Below are 22,147 nucleotides of genomic sequence, written 5' to 3' on the forward strand. Positions count from 1 at the left end.
GGGGTGGCAACATGTTAAGGGATTTTTTTTATCAATAATGACTACTTATGTATACATTTCAATCAGGACTGACTAATCAGAATACTATTATGTTACTGTATAGATGTATGAATTTTCTTTTAATCCTAGTACTAAATATAATGTGTGTAAATATAATAAAAAATTAGAACAATGACTGTCTGTTCCTTGGTAGAAATGAATGAACATATCGTCAGACTGGCTAGAATGCTTATCTACACAGGAAGACCTTGGCTCAGTCATAAATTATATTAAATTGGTGTGGGACGATGTGGGAAGGCTTGCGATATTGCCTTTGTACCAGGTTGAAGAAGAGACGGGACAGTTCAAAAACTCATGACGTCATTTTCAGTTTATAACCTGTGGTAAACTGTATCATGTTCGGTACTCTCGAGAATAAACGCTGCTGATTGATTTTGAGACTGGTCTCTGTCCATTTTATGCAAATAAGAGTCTTACAAGTTCTTAGAAGTGGACAGAGTGTTTAATTTAATTTGGTATTAAAACATGTAGGAATTTAATTCATGTAACACAACATCATGTTGTGCGGGTGGTTAGCTGCAGGATGGACTGGTGCACTTCACAAAATAGATGGCATCATGAGGCGGGAAAATTGTGTGGATATTTTGAAGCAACATCTCAAGACATCAGTCAGGAAGTTAAAGCTTCGTCGCAAATGGGTCTTCCAAATGGACAATTACCCCAAGCATACTTTCAAAGTTGTGGCAAAATGGCTTAAGTAAAACAAAGTCAAGGTATTGGAGTGGCCATTACAAAGCCCTGACCTCAATCCCATAGACAATTTGTTCGCAGAAATGGAAAAGCGTGTGAGAGCAAGGAGGCCTACAAACCTGACTCAGTTACACCAGCTCTGTCAGAAGGAATGGGCCAAAATTCACCCAAATTATTGTGGGAAGCTAGTGGAAGGCTCCACAAAATGTTTGACCCAAGTTAGGCAATGCTCCCAAATACTAACTGAGTGTAGGTAAAAAAATGCTGAAATAAATCACTCCCTCTGCCATTATTCTGACATTTCACATTCTTAAAATAAAGTGATGATCCTAACTGACCTAAGACAGGGAGGGAATCTTTACTAGGATTAAATGTCTGGAATTTTGAAAAACTGAGTTTAAATGTATTTGGCTAAGGTGTATGTAAACTTCCGACTTCAACTGTATATATACACACTCATACACACATGCAAATTGATGCCAGACACACTCACACCGCTACTACTCTTGTTAATTATCTATCCTGATTGCCTAGTCACTTTTACCCCTACCTACATGTACATATTACCTCACCTACCTCGTACCTCTGCACATTGCCTCGGTACCGGTACTCCTTGCATATAGCATCATTATTGTTAATATTTCCTTTTTTTATTGAGCAAATGTAAATATGCATTGTTGAGAAAGGGCTTGTAAGTAAGCATTTTAAGGTAAAGTCTACACCTGCTGTATTCGGCGCATGTAACAAATACAATTTGATTTGACATGGTTATTTTGTGGTGTCTAAATACTTATGTATGTACATGACGGTGTGGGCACTTGGGACCGCGGGGGACAAACAAACCTCATTGGCTGGCAAACTCAACAGAGCAAACTGAAAGTGAAGGCCTAGTAAACATGTCACTGTGCACGATTAACCAGACTACCTCCATGAAGGAAAAAAAAACACTGGTAGTTCGCCATGAGGGGATTGTTTAGTTTCCTTCCAAACAGGGCTAGGATCCCTTAATACCCAGATAAATTGAGTACCATAGACAATAAATTCCCATTTTATTTATTCCCCAACGTAGGCTGCTTCATTCGACTTGTCAGACCTACATGTTAAGGTTGCCATGGCAGCTGGAGCCTAAAGAAATCCCCTTTATGCTAAGGGCGCTATATAATAACATTATCTTTCCCTAATGCTCGATACACGCTGGTCGTTTCTTCCGCTCACAAACACGTTTCATTCACTCGCCTCCTTCCCCTCGTCTTTCCCTCTTCCTTACAACTGTGTTCAACAACCGTTTGAAATGTAAACTGTTGATTTGTTAAGTCCACAATTCAACAACAGTTGTTCAAAGCCTCACTGTATCTTCCCGTTTCATCCCGCAGGGGCATAGGCCAGAACATTGATATGTTTTAAGCATTTAATTTCTGTGTACATGGACGTTTTCTGCAAAAACTGACAGCTAAGGGCAATCAGGGGAGAGTGTCAACAAATCCACTATCACCCCACTGCTTTTAATATATATATATCAATACATATCCCCAGAAGACCCTCAGGCCTTGACCATTGATTCATTATGCACAGAACTGGGGCTTAAATCAAGTTACGGTATTCATATGGATATAAAGACAGTGATTTAAGATAATTAGGTCAATTTATAGGTGACCACCGACGGAAAGGTCTCCCATTCCTAACCGGGCTGAACTTGATCTCCATGTTTACTGGTTCACCTTTGACCTCTCATTTGGAATCTTCAAGAGCCCATTGGTGAATATTAGAGCACACAGGATCAATAGCCAGAAGGTTCTCTGTGTAATCTGAACTATGGATGTGTCACAAATTGCATCCTATTCCAAATATAGTGCAATAAAAATGACCAGGGCCCATAGGGTTCTGGTCCAAACATGATGCATCATACCATTTTGGTAATCTAAATAGCTATGCAATGTAGACTGAACAAAAATATAAATGTAACATGTAAAGTGTTGGTCCCATGTTTCATGAGCTGAAATAAAAGATCCCAGAAATGTTCCATATGCAGAAAAAGCTTATTTCTCTCAAATTTTGTACACAAATTTGTTTACATCACTTAGTGAGTATTTATCCTCTGCCAAGATAATCCATCCACTTGACAGGTGTGGCATATAAATAAGATGATTAAACAACATGATTATTACACACGTGCACTTTGTGCTGGGCCACTTAAAAGTGCAGTTTTGTCACAACACAATGCCACAGATGTTTCAAGTTTTGTGGGAGCATGCAATTGGTATCCTGACTGCAGGAATGCCTACCAGAACTGTTACCAGGAAATGTAATGTTCATTTCTCTACAATAAGCCGCCTCCTAAAGTTATTTTTGAGAATTTGGCAGTATGTCCAACTGACCTCACAGCCGCAAACCACATGTAACCAAGCCAGCCCAATACCTCCACATCCGGCTTCTTTACCTACGGGATCCTCTGAGACCAGCCACCTGGACAGCTGATGAAATGGAGGAGTCTTTCTTTGGAATAAAGCCCTTTGGTGGGGAAAAACTCATTCTGATTGGCTGGGCCTGGCTCCCAAGTGAAAACCATCTTGCCTCCATGGAACAATCATTGGATAACTCGTTTTATAATATATCCCAATATCTAAATTATCACATTCAGGTTCTGAAAAAACTTGAATACACTAGCTTAGATTTGGCCTAAACTCAAACACCCCAGCCACGAGCTGTTCTCTCCCTTACTGTCGGGCAGACGGTATCAGAGCATGAGGTCTGATACTAACAGGCTCAGAGACAGATTCCATCTACAAGCCATCAGACTGCTGAACACTGGAACTGGACTGACCACCTGCTCTGATTCTCCACAAATTAGCACACATGCACTCACTCATGCACCCAACCACACAGACACACACACACACACACATATATACATTAATGCTACACACACACATATCACAACTGCTGCTCCCAGACTCTTATTATACTGCTCAGTTGAAAACTGCCCCTCATCCCCAATACATGTATAAACACTGGACTATAAATTGTGCCTTACTTATGCTAAAATGTTTATTCTATTCTACTGAGCCATTCACTTTATGTTGGTATTCAAAATATTTATTATGCAAGTTTCGTTTGATGGTGTCCATGCAACTAATAAAACGTGAAACTTGAAACTAAACTCAAACAATGACTAAGACTCTGAATGCGTCTCAAATGGCATCCTATTCCTTATGTGGTGCCCATAGGGCTCGGGTCACAAGTAGTGCACTATATCGGTAATAAGGTTCCATGTGGAACGCAGAGGCTGCACGACTGTGCAGGAACTTAGTTTGTCCAAATTGATTTCCTTCGACGACCAAAACAAATCACATTAGGATGGCTTAACGCTCATATTACTGGCAAACGTAGTAATCTGTTTAATCAGACGTGATTGGACAACAGCCACTGCTCTTTCAGACGAGACACTTTCCCTGCTCGTTTCGCCAGGTAAAATGGGGGTCATGCTCTACCAACTGAGCCACACAGGACGAAGCTTGTATATTCCAGAAGTATAAATATACAGTACGTCAAGAGATGACAGTGTTTGCGATCACACTGTCCTATGACGACTATGAAAAGGTTTGTAAAACATTCAGTCAATCGTGTCTCTTACACATTTCAGAAATCATGTGCTGGCAGGTTGACAGCTCCTCTTGTGTTCACCAGTGTACAAAACAGTGTCTGAAGAGTTATTTTTGCCACATCAATAAGTTCTAACACTGTGTGTGTGTGTGTGTGTGTGTGTGTGTGCGCGTGTGTACACGACCGCCTGCCTTCATGCATGTGTGTGATCAGATCTCATTTAATGTTTGTGCTTGTGAGTGGGTCTTATGCCTCTGTGTGTGTACATGGGTCTCGGTCTGTACTCACGAATGTTGTCGGTGTTCTCCTGCACGATGTCCGTCTTGAGCAGGTTGTCGGCCAGGACGAAGGCTCCTTGCTCCACCGTGTCCAGTAGCATGGTGGCTGCTCTCAGCTGCTCCCCGGTGCTCAGGTCCCTCCACGCCGACTGGGCCTGGGGCTGAAGCAGGTTGTTCACAGTCTCCACCATGGCCTGCACCAGACAACAAGGAGAGTTAGCGACATGATAGTGGATGGGGATAACCAAACAGAGCATCAGTAGGGAGTTAGCAAAGGGAAGATAACAATGGCATCAGTATGGGTTAAGGAAGGACTTTAGACTTTAAAATCACCAATTGACTTGAATAATGTATCATTTGAAAGGGTTCGTTAACAAGGTTATGCCAGGACTTTCCAGAGGGAGAAATATCAAGTAAGGTTAGTCAAATGTATATTTATACTTCTGGAATATACAAGCTTGGTCCTGTGTAGCTCAGTTGGTAGAGCATGACCCCTTGCACAATTTCTCCTCGTCTGGAGATTGCTCTCTTTTCTTTCTCCCTGGTTTATTGGTTTCGGATTGTTCATTTGTGGGATTAGGGGAAACATAATTGAGGTTAAACTATGTTAACATACAGTGTTCCTCAACGAGTGGTTGTCCTGAATAGCCGACAACAAAAATTGTGTTCCACCACTGGCTTCTGAACTAAATAATGTTATATTATGATTAATTAATGGTATTCTGTTTCAGTGTGTTAATGTAGCATGGAGGATTATTGGGGGTGAATACATTCATGGAACATTCATGGAAATGCCTGGCCTACACCTGTCCTGTGATGTATATATTGGTACGATTTACCACTGACTGTCTCCACACATTCACCACGGCTCAATGTTGCTATGAATTATGCCAGATGTTTTTCTTGAAGGGGTCTGCTCACATCGAATGTCGCCCACGTTACAACATGCATACATTTGTGACTTCTCCCTCTGAAAAGCCATGGCATAACATTATTAACTAGCCCTTTTAAAATACCCATTATTCATGTCAAACAGTCAATGGTAAATCGTACCAAGAGAAACAATGACATTATATACAGTGCATTCGGAAAGTATTTAGACCCCTTTACTTTTTCCACATTTTGTTCATCACAGCCTTATTCTAAAATTGATTAAATTGTTTTTCCCCCTCCATCTACAGACAATACCCCATAATGACAAAGCAAAAACAGAAATATCACATTTACATAAGTATTCAGACCCTTTACTCAGTACTTTGTTGAAGCACCTTTGGCAGCGATTGTAGCCTCGAGTTTTCTTGGGTATGATGCTTGAACCTATTTGGGGAGGTTCTCCCATTATTTTCTGCAGATCGTCTCAAGCTCGGCCAGGTTGGATGGGGAGAGACGCTGCATAGCTATTTTCAGGTCTCTAGAAATGGTCGATAGATTAAAGTCCGGGCTCTGGCTGGGCAACTCAAGGACATCAAATCCAATTGTATTGGTCACATACAACATGGTTAGCAGATGTTATTGTGAGTGAAGCGAAATGATATTGAGACTTGACCGAAGCCACTCCTGCGTTGTCTTGGCTGTGTGCTTAGGGTCATTGTCCTGATTATCATCAAGGATCTCTCTGTACTTTGCTACGTTCATCTTTCCCTCGATCCTGACTAGTCTCCCAGTCCCTGCCGCAGAAAAACATCCCCACAACATGATACTGCTGGGGATGGTGGCAGGTTTCCTCCAGACGCGACACTTGGTATTCAGGCCAAAGAGTTCAATCTTGGCTTCAACAGACCAGAGAATCTTGTTTCTCATGGTCAGTCCTTTAGGTGCCTTTTGGCAACTCCAAGTAGGCTGTCATATGCCTTTTACTGAGGAGTGGCTTCCGCCTGCCCTCTCTACCATAAAGGCCTGGTTTGTGGACTGCAGCAGAGATGGGAGAACCTTCCAGAAGGACAACCATCTCCACAGAGGAACTCTGGAGCTCTGTCAGAGTGACCATTGGGTTCTTGGTCACCTCCCTGACAAAGGCCCTTCTCCCCTGGCCAGCTCTAGGAAGAGTCTTGCTGGTTCCAAACTTCTTCCATTTAAGAATGATGGAGGCCACTGTGTTCTTGGGGACCTTCAATGCTACAGAAATGTTTTGCTACCCTTCTCCAGATCTGTGCCTCGACACAATCCTGTCTCGGCGCTCTACAGACAATAACTTTAGCTTTGACATGCACTATCAACTGTGGGAACTTATATAGACAGGTGTGTGCCTTTCCAAATCATGTCCAATCAATTGAATTTACCACAGGTGAACACCAATCAAGTAGTAGGAACATCTCAAGGATAATCAATGGAAGCAGGATGCACCTGAGCTCAATTTCGTGTCTCATTGCAAAGGGTCTGAATACTTATGTAAATAAGGGCATTTCTGTTTTATTTTGAATAAATTAGCAAAAAAACAAACATTTCTTTTCGCTTTGTCATTATGGGGTATTGTGTGTCGATTGATAAGGATTTAAATATATATATATTTTAGAACAAAACTATAACGTAACAAAATGTGGAAAAAGACAAGGGATCTGAATAACTTCTGAATGCACTGTACATCACAGAACAGGTGTAGGCCAAGCTGATGCATGTAGGCCATGCTCATGCACCCCCAAAAATCCCTATACTCCATGCTACATTAACACATGCATGTAAACACACTGAAACAGAATACCATTTATTAATCATAATATAATATAATTTAGTACAGAAGCGAATGGTGGTACACAATTTTTGTTGTCGGCTACTCAGAACGACCACTCGTTGAGGAACACTGTCTATTAATATTGTTTAACCTCAATTATATTTTCCCTAATCCCACAATAATTTAACACAATAGTCTGAAACCAATAAACCAGGGAAATAGGAAAAGGGAGCAATCTCCAGACAAGAGGAGAAATTGTGAGCAACTGAGGGCAAGACATTTGAATAAAAAACTAATTGGTCAATCTAAACTATTCCATCCCTCTGATGCAACAGAAGAAAATGCATTATCAAATCTGAAAATTCTGTACATGAATAGGTGTTCGCACAGAATTCACAGGTGCTTTTTCGTTTTTAAAATCGAATAATCAAACATGAGTACCATTGAACAAAGGGTTTCACAAAACAGACTGAGAAAAATAATAATGAATCATTTGAAAGAAATCATCACAGCCTCTCTGATATCCCACAGCTTCAAAGGCCAATTTACGCCTCTGCGTTTGCAAAGACGGACGCTGCGCTTGATCGTAAATGCTCATTGGCGAGAATCTAAGGGAGAAACATCAAGCTTTTTAAGAGGGGGGAAGAAAGCTCCTCCAACATTGCACAGGGCAATACCTTGGTGTTATCCCGATGGCTACAGTTGGTTCCGTTTTGATCAATAGACTATGAAAGAGAATAGGAGTTTCAGAGTTGATTCCAGAACAGCGGGATCCAAAACCGCGGGGGTACGAAACCTCAGGCAATGCAATGACAAAACAGCCCATTGGAGCTGCCCTACATGAATCAAACTGATTGAGATATATATAAAAAAAATAAGCCTGATACTAAAAACATTATAAACGACATAACTCTTGTGTGTATGGGTTATCAGCTTCCAATTAATTATGTAGATCCTTAAGACGAGTGTCTTTGTTGTGGACACAGCGGCAGCTAATCTAGACTATATCTGGTACAGAATAGACAAGAGCATGAGGAAAAGAGGTGGTTGTATTCAACTCACTAGTGCGATGAGATGAAGGGAACATTAAATAGCACCAGCTGGCTATTCCACACTTCCCGGCGCACAAACACTGTCTTTAAGCCAGGCAAGCGCCCAACTTTGATGCAATTATTCATTATCTTCAGCCAAACTCAAATCGTACCTTTTGACATTAACAGCGATGCCGAGGTTGATTGGCTCTCAATTAAGGAGCTGTTTCTCTGCAGCACTGGAATATTTTCCCCTTCGCCAGTTTAAATATGATGAAGTCTGAAACTGCAATCTACTAAGCAATCTGTCCTTCCAGAGAGTACATGCTGGAGCCATCAAAAATGTGATAAACTCAATTTTGAGTAAAGTGCAGTCTTTGGGTATGGTACCTATTAGGGTTAAATTTGCAAATCAATGCGACATAAAGCCGTATTTTGGATAGCGGTGCTCGGAAATGATAGGGCATTGATTAGTGTGCGGATTCAAGTATAAAGCCCCTCATTTTGAATCAGGAAGTCAAATGATGATGGGTTTAGCTGCTTAATATGGGGTTATGATGCTTATCTGTGGACCTAACAGAGAACAAATCAATTATGAATATAAATCTGGATGTATTTTTGGCTTCAAAATGCTGGTTTGAGGATATGGATCATCTCTGTTACATGTGCTTTGACCGAGCTACAAACCATGGAAATAAAACAGAACCATTACCGGAAGCATTATTGAGTGACATGACATCTGTGTCAATCATCTTCATGGACTTACAGCAAATGTATAAAGGGCGTAAATAAGGATATAAATGGACATTAAAATGTGTATACAGGAAAGAGCTATATTGTTGTATGGTTTGTTGAATGTCAATTGCCAGCATAATCAAGCAAATGGGAAAACAATATGAGAAAGCTGTATAAACCCATCTCTTCTGCCATGTATAAATGTATTATGCAATGCGTTTCTATGGGGTAAACGGAGTAAGGCCAAATTCAATTAATTACAGTGCCTTGCGAAAGTATTCGGCCCCCTTGAACTTTGCGACCTTTTGCCACATTTCAGGCTTCAAACATAAAGATATAAAACTGTATTTTTTTGTGAAGAATCAACAACAAGTGGGACACAATCATGAAGTGTAACGACATTTATTGGATATTTCAAACATTTTTTAACTAATCAAAAACTGAAAAATTGGGCGTGCAAAATTATTCAGCCCCTTTACTTTCAGTGCAGCAAACTCTCTCCAGAAGTTCAGTGAGGATCTCTGAATGATCCAATGTTGACCTAAATGACTAATGATGATAAATACAATCCACCTGTGTGTAATCAAGTCTCCGTATAAATGCACCTTCACTGTGATAGTCTCAGAGGTCCGTTAAAAGCGCAGAGAGCATCATGAAGAACAAGGAACACACCAGGCAGGTCCGAGATACTGTTGTGAAGAAGTTTAAAGCCGGATTTGGATACAAAATGATTTCCCAAGCTTTAAACATCCCAAGGAGCACTGTGCAAGCGATAATATTGAAATGGAAGGAGTATCAGACCACTGCAAATCTACCAAGACCTGGCCGTCCCTCTAAACTTTCATCTCATACAAGGAGAAGACTGATCAGAGATGCAGCCAAGAGGCCCATGACGACTCTGGATGAACTGCAGAGATCTACAGCTGAGGTGGGAGACGCTGTCCATAGGACAACAATCAGTCGTATATTGCACAAATCTGGCCTTTATGGAAGAGTGGCAAGAAGAAAACCATTTCTTAAAGATATCCATAAAAAGTGTTGTTTAAAGTTTGCCACAAGCCACCTGGGAGACACACCAAACATGTGGAAGAAGGTGCTCTGGTCAGATGAAACCAAAATTGAACTTTTTGGCAACAATGTAAAACGTTATGTTTGGCGTAAAAGCAACACAGCTGAACACACCATACCCACTGTCAAACATGGTGGTGGCAGCATCATGGTTTGGGCCTGCTTTTCTTCAGCAGGGTCAGGGAAGATGGTTAAAATTGATGGGAAGATGGATGGAGCCAAATACAGGACCATTCTGGAAGAAAACCTGATGGAGTCTGCAAAAGACCTGAGACTGGGACGGAGATTTGTCTTCCAACAAGACAATGATCCAAAACATAAAGCAAAATCTACAATGGAATGGTTCAAAAATAAACATATCCAGGTGTTAGAATAGCCAAGTCAAAGTCCAGACCTGAATCCAATCGAGAATCTGTGGAAAGAACTGAAAACTGCTGTTCACAAATGCTCTCCATCCAACCTCACTGAGCTCGAGCTGTTTTGCAAGGAGGAATGGGAAAAAATTTCAGTCTCTCGATGTGCAAAACTGATAGACATACCCTAAGCGACTTACAGCTGTAATCGCAGCAAAAGGTGGCGCTACAAAGTATTGACTTAAGGGGGCTAAATAATTTTGCACGCCCAAATTTTCAGTTTTTGATTTGTTAAAAAAGTTTGAAATATCCAATAAATGTCGTTTCACTTCATGATTGTGTCCCACTTGTTGTTGATTCTTCACAAAAAAATACAGTTTTATATCGTTATGTTTGAAGCCTGAAATGTGGCAAAAGGTCGCAAAGTTCAAGGGGGCCGAATACTTTCGCAGGCACTGTACACTCAATTAGTATTTGGTAGCATTGCCTTTAAATTGTTTAACTTGGGTCAAACGTTTCGGGTAGCCTTCCACAAGATTACCACAATAAGGTGGGTGAATTTTGCCTCATTCCTCCTGACAGACATGGTGTAACTGAGTCAGGTTTGTAGGCCTCCTTGCACGCACATACTTTTTCAGTTCTGCCCACAAATGTGCTATAGGATTGAGGTCAGGGCAATACCTTGACTTTGTTGTCCTTAAGCCATTTTGCCACAACTTTGGAAGGATGCTTGGGGTCATTGTCCACTTGGAAGACCCATTTCTGACTGATGTCTTGAGATGTTGCTTCAATATTTCCACATAATTTCCCCGCCTCATGATGCCATCTATTTTGTGAAGTGCACCAGTCTCTCCTGCAGCAAAGCACCACCACAACATGATGCTTCCACCCCTGTGCTTCACGGTTGGGATGGTGTTCTTAGGCTTGCAAGCCTCCCCCTTTTTCCTCCAAACATAAAGATGGTCAATATGGCCAAACAGTAATATTTCTGTTTCATCAGACCAGAGGACATTTCTCCAAAAAGTACGATCTTTGTCCCCATAGGCAAACCATAGTCTGGCTTTTTTATGGCGGTTTTGGAGCATTGGCTGAGTTGCCTTTCAGGTTATGTCGATATAGGGCTCGTTTCACTGTGGATATAGATACTTTTGTACCTGTTTCCTCCAGCATCTTCACAAGGTGCTTTGCTGTTTTTCTGGGATTGATTTGGACTTTTCGCACCAAAGTGCGTTCATCTCTAGGAGACAGAACGCGTCTCCTTCCTGAGCGGTATGATGGCTGTGTGGTCCCATGGTGTTTATACTTGCGCACTATTGTTTGTACCTGGTGTACATGGTGTACCTTCAGGCGTTTGGAAATTGCTCCCAAGGTGAACCAGACTTGTGGAGGTCTACAATTGTTTTTCCTGAGGTCTTGACTGGTTTATTTTGATTTCCCCATGATGTCAAGCAAAGAGGCACTGAGTTTGAAGATATGTGGATGTATTTCAAGGCCTAAGCAAACAAGAAAATTCTCATCCAGGGGCGGCTCTCCTAGTGGCCGGTGACTTTAATGCAGGGAAACGTTAATCTCTTTTACCTCATTTCTACCAGCATGTTAAATGTGCAATCAGAGAGAAAACCATTTGTTTTACATAAAACTGTAGACCACCTTTACTCCACACACAGAGATGCGTACAAAGCCCTCCCTCACCCTCCATTTGGTAAATCTGACCATAACTCTATCCTCCTACTTCCTGCTTACAATCAAAAACTAAATCAGGAAGTACCAGTGACTCGCTCAATAAGGAAGTGGTCAGGTGACGTAGATGCTAAGCTAAAGGACCGTTTTGCTAGCACAGATTGGAATATGTTCCGGGATTCTTCCAATGGCATCGAAGAGCACACCACATCAGTCACAGGCTTCATCAATAAGTACATTGATGATGTCATCTCCAGAGTGACCCGCTCTGCCACTTTCAAGGAGCGGGACTCTAACCAGGTCGCTTATAAGAAATCCCGCTATTCCCTCCGATGAACCATCAAACAGGCAAAGCGTCAATACATAGTACAAACCAGTCTCTGAGACATGTCGGATATGGCAGGGCTTGCAAACTATTACAGACAAGAAAGGGAAGCACAGCTGCGAGCTGCCCAGTGACACGAGCCCACCAGACGAGCTAAATAACTGTATGCTCACCTCGAGTCAAACAACACTGAAGCAGGCCTTGTGAATGTTGACCTTCCAATTTGCATACCGCCCAAACAGATCCACAGATTATGCAATCTCTATTGCACTCCACACTGCCCTTTCCCACCTGGACAAAAGGAACACCTATGTGAGGATGCTATCAGCGTTCAACACCATAGTGCCATCAAAGCTCATCGCTAAGCTATCAAATCTGGAACTAAACACCTCCCTTTGTAACTGGATCCTGGACTTCAGCACAGGGGCCCCTCAGGGGTGCGTGCTCAGTCCCCTCCTGTACTCCCTGTTCACCCATGACTGCATGGCCAAGCATGACTCCAACACCATCATTAAGTTTGCCGACAACACTACAGTGGTAGGCATGATCACCGACAACGACGAGACTGACCTCCTCCCTGTAGGCTGTCACCTGGCAGTATGGTGCCAGGATGACAACCTCTCCCTCAATGTGATCAAGACATAGGAGATGATTACGGACTACAGGAAAAGGCCAGCCGAGCATGACCTCATTCTCATCGACAGGGTTCTAGTGGAGCAGGTTGAGAGCTTCAAGTTCCTTGATGTCTACATCGTCAACAAACTATTATGGTACAAACACACCAAGACAGTCATGAAGAGGGCACGACAACACCTATTCCCCCTCAGGAGACTGAAAAGATTTGGCATGGGTTTTCAGATCCCCAAAAGTTCTACAGCTGCACCATTGAGGGGAATCCTGACTGGTTGCATCACTGCCTGGTATGGCAACTGCTCGGCCTCCAACTACAAGGCACTACAAAGGGTAGTGCGTACAACCCAGTACATCACTGGGGCCAAGCTTCCTGCCATCCAAGACCTTTAAACCAGGTGGTGACAGAGGAAGGCCCAAACAATTGCCAAGGACTCTAGTCACCCAAGTCATAGACTGTTCTCTCTGCTACCGCAAGGCAAGCGGTACCGGAGCGCAAAGTGTAGGTCCAAAAGGCATCTTAACAGCTTCTACCCCCAAGCCATAAGACTCCTGAACAGCTAATCAAATGGCTACCCAGACTATTTGTATTGCCCCCCACTCCCATTTTTATGCTATTCTCTGTTTATGAACCATGCATAGTCACTTTACCTCTACATACATGTACATATTACCTCAGTTACCTCGACTAACCGGTGCCCCCGCACATTGACTCTGTACCAGTACCCCTGCTGTATATAGCTCGCTACTGTTATTTCTTTGTTGCTCCTTAATTAGTTAACCTTCACAGGATCGGTGGGACCCCAGCGGGACGGTTGAGCTAACGTAGGCTAATGCGATTAGCATGAGGTTTATGTAACAAGAACATTTCCCAGGACATAGACATTTCTGAAATTGGCAGAAAGCTTACATTCTTGTTAATCTAACTGCACTCTCCAATTTACAGTAGCTATTACAGTGAAATAATACCATGCTATTGTTTGAGGAGAGTGCACAGTTATGAACTTGAAAATGTATTAATAAACCAATTAGGCACATTTGGGCAGTCTTGATACACAATTTTGAACAGAAATGCAATGGTTCATTGGAACAGTCTAACACTTTGCACATACACTGCTGCCATCTGGTGTCCAAAATCTAAATTACACCTGGGCTGGAATAATACATTATGGGCTTTCTCTTGTGTTTCAGAGATGGTACAAAAAAACACATGTTTTTTACTTTGTATTATCTATTCCAGATCTAATGTGTCGGAGGAAACACCGTGCACCTGGCGACCTTGGTTAGCGCGCACTGCGCCCGGCCCGGAACAGGAGTCGCTGGTGCATGATGAGACAAGGATATTCCTACTGGCCAAGCCCTCCCTAACCTGGACGACGCTAGGCCAATTGTGTGTCGCCCCACAGACCACCCAGTCACGGCTGGCTGCGACAGAGCCTGGGCGCAAACACAGGGTCTCTGGTGGCACAGCTAGCACTGCGATGCAGTGCCCTAGACCACTGCGCCACCTGGGAGGCCCCTGTGTACTTTCTGAAGACTGTGGCAAGCACGTTTAAGGATTCTGGGCAAGAAATATATAAGTCGGAGTAATTAAGCTTAGCACCGAGTCTACAAGTCTAGCAGGCAACCTTCACAGACAAATGAGATCCACGGTTTACCCCTGGGGACAACAAACTCTTTTCACAAGAGCCTCTTATTTCCAAAGGGGGAGAGAGAGCGAGGGAGCGAGAGAGGGATAGAGAGAGCCGAGAGGGATGTACTCAAGCAGCACAACACACTCAGTGTAGCGGAGTAGAGGAGTGTGGATGCCTTACTGCAGACAGACTGCTTCTCCATCTGTCAGAAGCAGTGGTTCGGCTCAGAGAGCTCCAAACTTTCAACCACTGTTATGTTTCTGTCCCCCCCCCCCCCCCCACTTAGTTTCCTCTGCTCTCTTGAAAGATCCAAGACACCCAGGGAAACCAGCACTTCTTGGTTCTTGGCTGGTCTGGAAATGTTAATCATCAACTAGCTAGCCTACACCCCCGAATGCTATGGTTGTAACAAGCTGATGACTGGGCAAGAAAAATACGCTGTTCTAATATTTGTGAATTACATCCTTCTGTACTCTCTCCCTTCTTTGAGTACTTACTGATTTGATTTTTACCTGGTTAAAGCACAGGTTCCAATACTTTGGTTTAATCAATCCAGATTGATATCAGATCAGTGATCATTCCAAATAAGGGGTAAAGAAAGGATGCAATCTAGAAGAATCCGAACAGGGCCAACTTATCTTGCTGCAGTCATTTCAAATGAAATCAAGCTTTATTTATACAGCACATTTCAGACATGGAATGCAACACAATGTGATTCACAGGAAAAAAAAACAAATAAAAACTATGAAAATAACAACTGAAACATTTACTACACAACAAGAGGATAAAAAAAAACAAAAGAATAACAATAAAAACTGAACGACTAAAAAGCACCCCAAGGAAAAGCAAAGCTAAAAAGGTGTGTTTTACGATCTCTTTTAAAAATGTCCACAGTTTCGGTTCCCCTCAGGTTCTCTGGCAGACTATTCGAGAGGAAGGGGGCACAGTAACTAATGGCTGCCTCTCCATGCCTCTTGGTCCTTGGCTTTGGGATAGTTAAAAGGCCAGTGCCAGAGGACCTGAGGGACCTACTGGGTTCATAACGTAAAAGCATGTCTGACATGTATTGGGGTGCACAATCATGGATTGATTTAAAAACCAATAGAATAATCTTAAAATGTATTCTAAAACTCACAGGCAACCAGTGCAGAGACCTTACAACTAGTGTGATGTGTGCTCTCCGTCTGGTCTTGGTCAGTACCCATGTTGCAGCATTCTGTATGTTTTGCAGTTGACCAACGGCTTTCTTGGGTAGATCAGACAGGAGAGCATTACAGTAGTCAAGCCTGCTTGTAATAAAAGCATGGATGAGTCTCTCTGTATCAGCCTTAGAGCAAAACGACCACACCTTGGCAACGTTCATCTGGTGGTAAAAAGCTATTTTGGTCACAATCCTAATGAGTGATTCGAAATTGAGTTTAGAATCTAAAATAACACCTAGGATTCTTACCTGCTGTTTTATCCTTATTGCCTGTAAATTAAAATGTGTGGCCATATTCTCTAGCTGTGCTTTGGCTCCAACAATAATTACCTCTGTCTTTTCTTGATTTAGCTGGAGGAAGTTGTGAGCCATCCAAGTATTTAAATCACTAATTAAGTCTAATAATTTATCCGTGGCTCTAAAATCCTATGTTAAGTTGTGTATTGTCTGCGTCGTAGTGAAAATTAATGCTGTGCTTTCTGATAACGCTGCCAAGGGGTAACATACAGTATATAAACTGATTAGTACTAGGCCCAAAAATCAAACCTTCTGGAACACCACATGAGATTTGAATTTTCTCAGAGTTATGTTCACAAATGATGACAAAAAACTTGAATACGTCCTAAACCAATTTGAACTGGGCCATAGAGGCCAACCCACATCTCCAGCCTGTCCAGAAGGACATAATGGTCAACAGTGTTGAACGCAGAACTTAAATCCAAGAGTACAAGGACAGAGAGCTGTTTGGCATCTGTGGTGGCTCTAAGATAATTTAGCACTTTGGATGTGGCCTAAGGCTGGCCACGAAAACCAGATTGGAATTTTTCAAAAATACAGTTGGCACATTTGTTATTTAGCTGTTTGAACACCAATTTCTCCAGAATTTTGCTGAAGAATGGCAGGTTGGAGATTGGCCGAAAATTGCTAATAATTGAAGAATCTAAATTACATTTCTTCAGAAGGGGTTTTACCATAGCAGTTTTTAGTGCAGTGGAGAAAGTGTCTGTGAACAGAGAGTGATTAACAATAGCTTGCACTTATTCAGATTTTCTTTTCTTTTTTTGAAGAAGGCGGTGGGCATAGGATCGAGAAGGCAGGTAGGAGGCTTAAGTTGTGATATCACTTATCTGAGCATGTATGTCAACCAGGGAAAATAAATCCATAGTGCCTTTGCGTAGTAGTCTAGGGCAGTGGTTCCCAACCATTTTCGGTTACTGTACCGCTAAGTACATTTTGCTCTGCCCAGATTACCCTTGAAGTACCCCTTCATATGCATTTTACCAGTGAGCCTATGGTCTCATGAGTTTTCTGAAGTACCCCCTGTGGATAGGCCAAGTACCCCCAATCTTAGCACCCCTGGTTGGGAAACACTGGGCTAGCGTACATACAGTATCAAACTTCTCATCAGGTCTTGCTTGACTGATACCCAGCCTAATGTTTGTTATCTTATCTCTGAAATACACCATAAACTCATCACTTTTAGATGTGGGGGAAAGTGCACATAGGTTTGCGGGGGTAGGATTTATCACACCATCAATGGTCGAGAAGAGCACTCTCAAATTATTCTGATTATTAGTGATCAACTTAGGAAAATGAGCCCGTCTGGCATTTCTAATTCTTATATATGCCAAGTTGCTTTCTCGGAAAATCATAATGGACCTGCAATTTCTCGTCCATTTATTAGTTTCCTCACTCATCCAAGGGGCTCTCAGTTTGGATGTGGCCTTTCTCAACTCTATTGGAGCTATGGCATCAATGGTTTCCCTTAATTTGCTACTTAAGTTATCAACTAAATCATCACAAGAGAAAGGCAGAATAGGTGGTGGAGTATTGTTCATACGCTCAATAAAATCTGCAGCAACTTCAGAGGTAATTTAGCGTTTCTTAATAATTCATTCAGTATTACCCTGTGGTATGGGCAACAAGGCAGCAAAAAATACACAGTGGTGATCAGACAAAGCAACATCAACAATTGAGGATATGTCAATAGAAAGCCCCTTGGTAATAACCAGGTCCAGAGTATACCTGCAGGTTAGGGTGGGCCCAATAACATGTTGTATAAAGTCCATAGAACTCAAAAGATTAAAATCACCTGGAGCACTACCAGACCCTGTCCGTCAGTCTCTAAAACAGTTTGCGATGTTGCTGGAAATAATCCTGGAACCCCTGCGGTTAGTGTGAATCCAGTCTCTTTTAAAAAAAAGTGTTGGTTGCTCCCACAGCAAATCAAAGTTGTCACAAAAAGAGACATCCCTGTTGTTGCAAAGTTTCTATAGGTACTCATTTAGGGCAAAATGTCAGCTGAAATGTTCCGAACCCCTTTTGTAGCATGGGAGATAATTCATTATTCTTCCCTGTGCTAGTGAGGGTCTTTAATAAAATTGATTTTAGTCCTCCCTCAGATCGCCTAAAACCAGGGTTGTTATAACCTACGTGAGTGATGGTGTCAATACTGTGGTCAGTCCACAGACCGTAGGCAGGTCAAAATCTCTCACCATCTAGCTGCCCACACTGATAGTGATGGAATCGACCTGGTGAACTGTGGTGGCCGTGGGGGAGGGTGCCACTGGGCGGCCGCCAGCTGTTGGTATACACCAAGGATCCGTGTTGACTCCCGGGGATGGTAGGTCCGTCTCATGCGGGGCAAAGCTGTTTGATAGCTGGATCGGATTTTCTTGGCTAGATGGGTGGCCACACTGCCTCACGATCTCCTGCGCCTTGCGAGTGCCCAGTCTCCCACAGGTCGCGGAGTTGAGCTGAACATCTGTCAGTTGGATTGGGACAGATCAGACCGCCCGAGTCATCGACAGCTTTGCTATAGGAGGCATTTAAAACAGATTTGGTTTGCCTGGGTTACAGCAAGGTCGGTGTACTTAGAAAACAGATTTTCCTTTTCTCGCAGCCGAGCTAACAGCAGGAGGATCTCTTCCCTTAAATGCTTGATGGTGGTGAATTTAGGGCAGACAAATCCTCGTCCATTTTGCAGTTAGACCTTATCTTCATCTTGTGATTGTGTGAAAATAATCCCACACCTGAAGCATTTGTGCCCAGCTGTTGATAGAAACACTGGTGGGCTAGCACTGCTAGCGTTAGCTTGCTCTATTTTCATGATGGCTAGCAGCTAACTGCTACTTAACAGGAATCTGGGACAAACTTACGGTCACAGCCGTAAAGGCTGACCGCATCGAGGAATCCATAGCAATACAAACTTTAGCTATGATTAAAAACTATTTAATGAAAACAATTTCAGAAAAACAACAAACCGAATGTAGACAGTACACGGTTCTGTTGCACGCTCTGATTGCTATACACCAATGAAGGGGATGGAAGGGGTGGGATATTAGACTGGTGCCTGGAACTGGTCCAAGTCAGCCTGTGTGGTGTGTGTGTGTGTGTGTGTGTGTGTGTGTGCGCGCTGATTGATGAAATGAACTCCAGGTCGGGGAAATTGATTCTGGCTGAGCCTGAACTCCCGTCAACGGCTTAGCGGAACGGAAGAGGGATGGAGCGCAAGTCCGACTCGCACTTCCTCACTTTCCACTTCCCTTTTCCACTCATCCCCACTCATTTTTCTGGAACATGTTCGTTTGGAAAATATTATCTGCTCCTTCACTCCAATTCTGCCTCACACTGCTGGTGCCTATGGGTCTTTTACCATCTTCCTTTCTATTCCCCCTCTTTTGCTCTCACTCTCTACAATATACTCTGCAATATAATGTGGTCATGCCACAATATCAGTAGAGTATTCTCAGTGTGCTTGACCCTTCAACCCTGCTCACTCAATGGTCCTCAATACGCGACTGCCAGCATATGCATGACCAATCTCAACAAGTCACTCCAATGCTTCCTGGTTATCAATAAAGTGGACTGTGACGTTTAAAAAATGCTCCAGAAATTTCCACAGCTACGTTACATGATCCAATTGTAAATTGGTGACCAATTCAATCTACGGCTGCACACTACCAATAAACGCAATTACTACTAATATATCCGCCATCGATAGTTCTGTTGAGGAATGTGCGGGGCATACAACATAAAAAGAAGCAGGTACACTCAAGAAAGCTAATGCAAAGGTGTGTCAATATGAACATTGCTCATTATTTAACAAGGGAGAGTAAAAACAGACACCACCTTGTCGCAAAGTCAACTACAACCCAAAATCAAGTCTATTCACCATGCAAATTCCAAGAAATGAACTCAATAGGAAGACACTTCATGAGAAGTTCAATGGTGTCTATTAGTAGATTACAAAATAATGTACAGTTCTGAGGCGGAGTTACTTTTTCATTGAATTACCTTATTTTACTGCTGTCGAACTCTGACCGTGAACAGACACGGTCCATATAACATAGCGAGGGTGGAGTCTGTAGACAGTAAACCGCAGGACAGAATGGTTGTCGGGGGTAGCTAGACGGGGAAGTCTTTATGAGTATGTGGTCATTTTAACAAACCTCATCTTTTAACAAATTGGCCGCCGATAAAATGTTATAATCTCATTACGCTCTTGGACAAGGCCCCCCCCCCCCCTTCCATTCCGGCCTTTCTGAGGTCGCCTTCTACTGTGACACAATCACTAGTTACCACAATATACGAGGAAGAAGGGGAGAGGGAGTTGCGGTGAACAAGGGATCAGTACCCAATATCCTCTCTATATCCCAGATTTTATTGGTTTACGACCTTCACTCGCGCCAGGAGATACAATTCCCATTTTTAATACTCAACTCGGAGTTACTGGAGCTAGGAAAGTCATACCATGTGATAAATCCCTTAACTCCACATACACTTGGCTGAAAATCGTATCCCTTTGGAAATATTGTGTGTCGCAGCCATTTTAAACAAGGGCGTTTGACCTTAGTTTGACGCAAAGGGGATGTAATCACTGTAATTGGCCAACCATGGTGTCAAAGCACCTAAACAAGATAGTAGTTAATACACCAAAGAGGATAGAAAGCTGGGTGCCATTTTGATTATGTTTGTTCGAAATCACAGACCACAGGCCTTTTATGTATCTGATAGGGACATAATCCTTTAGGGTGAACATAGAGAGGCTGGTTTGTACTGAATGTTTGTAGTTGTCACGCCCTGACCATAGTTTACTTTGTATTTTCTATGTTTTGATTGGTCAGGGTGTGATCTGAGTGGGCATTCTATGTTACATGTCTAGTTTGTCTAGTTCTATGTTCGGCCTGATATGGTTCTCAATCAGAGGCAGGTGTTCGTCATTGTCTCTGATTGGGAACCATATTTAGGTAGCCTGGGTTTCACTGTGTGTTTGTGGGTGATTGTTCCTGTCCTTAGTGTTAGTTTGCACCAGTTTAGGCTGTTTTGGTTTTCATTACATTTATTATTTTGCACTGTTTGTATTTAGATTCGTGTTGCTATAGTCACAATAAACATGGATCGTAATCTACACGCCGCATTTTGGTCCGACTCTCCTTCTCATAAAGAAAACCGTTACAGAATCACCCACCACCAACGGACCAAGCAGCGTGTCAACAGGCAGCAACAGCAGCTTAAAGAGGAATGGACATGGGAGGACGTTTTAGATGGCAAGGGCTGTTACACTTGGGAGGAGATACTGGCTGGAAGAGATCGCCTCCCATGGGAACAGGTGGAGGTACTTAGGAGAGCAGAGGCAGCCGGAGAGAGGAGCCGGCGATATGAGGGAACACGGCTGGCAAGGAAGCCCGAGAGGCAGCCCCAAAAATTTATTGGGGGGGGGCTAACAGGGAGTATGGCTACGCCAGGTAGGAGACCTGGGCAGACTCCCTGTGCTTACCGGGGGGCTAGAGAGACCGGACAGGCACCGTGTTATGCAGTGGTGCGCACGGTGTCTCCAGTGCGGGTGCATAGCCCGGTGCGGTATATTCCAGCTCCGCGTGTCGGCCGGGCTAGATTGAGCGTCGAGCCTAATGCCATGAAGCCGGCTCTACGCAGCTGGTCCCCAGTGCGTCTCCTTGGGCCGGTTTACATGGCACCAGCCTTGCGCTCGGTTTCTCCGGTTCGCCTGCATAGTCCAGTGCGGGCTATTCCACCTCGCCGCACTGGCAGGGCGACCGTGAGCATTCAACCAGGTAAGGTTGGGCAGGCTCGGTGCTCAAGAGCTCCAGTGCGCCTGCACGGTCCGGTTTTTCCAGTACCACCTCCACACCCCAGCCCTCCGGTAGCAGCTCCCCGCACTAGGCTTCCTGTGC

The 22,147-nt window shown here is 43.1% G+C and overlaps 1 protein-coding gene across 17 annotated transcripts in view; it reads right to left on the bottom strand.

The window, feature by feature from the left end:
* The window catches only part of LOC110500600 (adhesion G protein-coupled receptor L3), a 490,597-nt gene that overhangs the window by 69,379 nt on the left and 399,071 nt on the right, over positions 1 to 22,147 (bottom strand). For all 17 annotated transcript variants that reach the window (XM_090213301.1, XM_021578050.3, XM_090213306.1 and 14 more), the window contains one exon: positions 4,639 to 4,822. In XM_090213301.1, coding sequence (XP_090069427.1) covers positions 4,639 to 4,822 — 184 coding nt within the window. The remainder of the gene's footprint in view (positions 1 to 4,638; positions 4,823 to 22,147) is intronic.

This window comes from Oncorhynchus mykiss, chromosome 21, assembly GCF_057628025.1.
Source record: "Oncorhynchus mykiss isolate SJ-2025 chromosome 21, ASM5762802v1, whole genome shotgun sequence".
Lineage (NCBI taxonomy): Eukaryota > Metazoa > Chordata > Actinopteri > Salmoniformes > Salmonidae > Oncorhynchus > Oncorhynchus mykiss.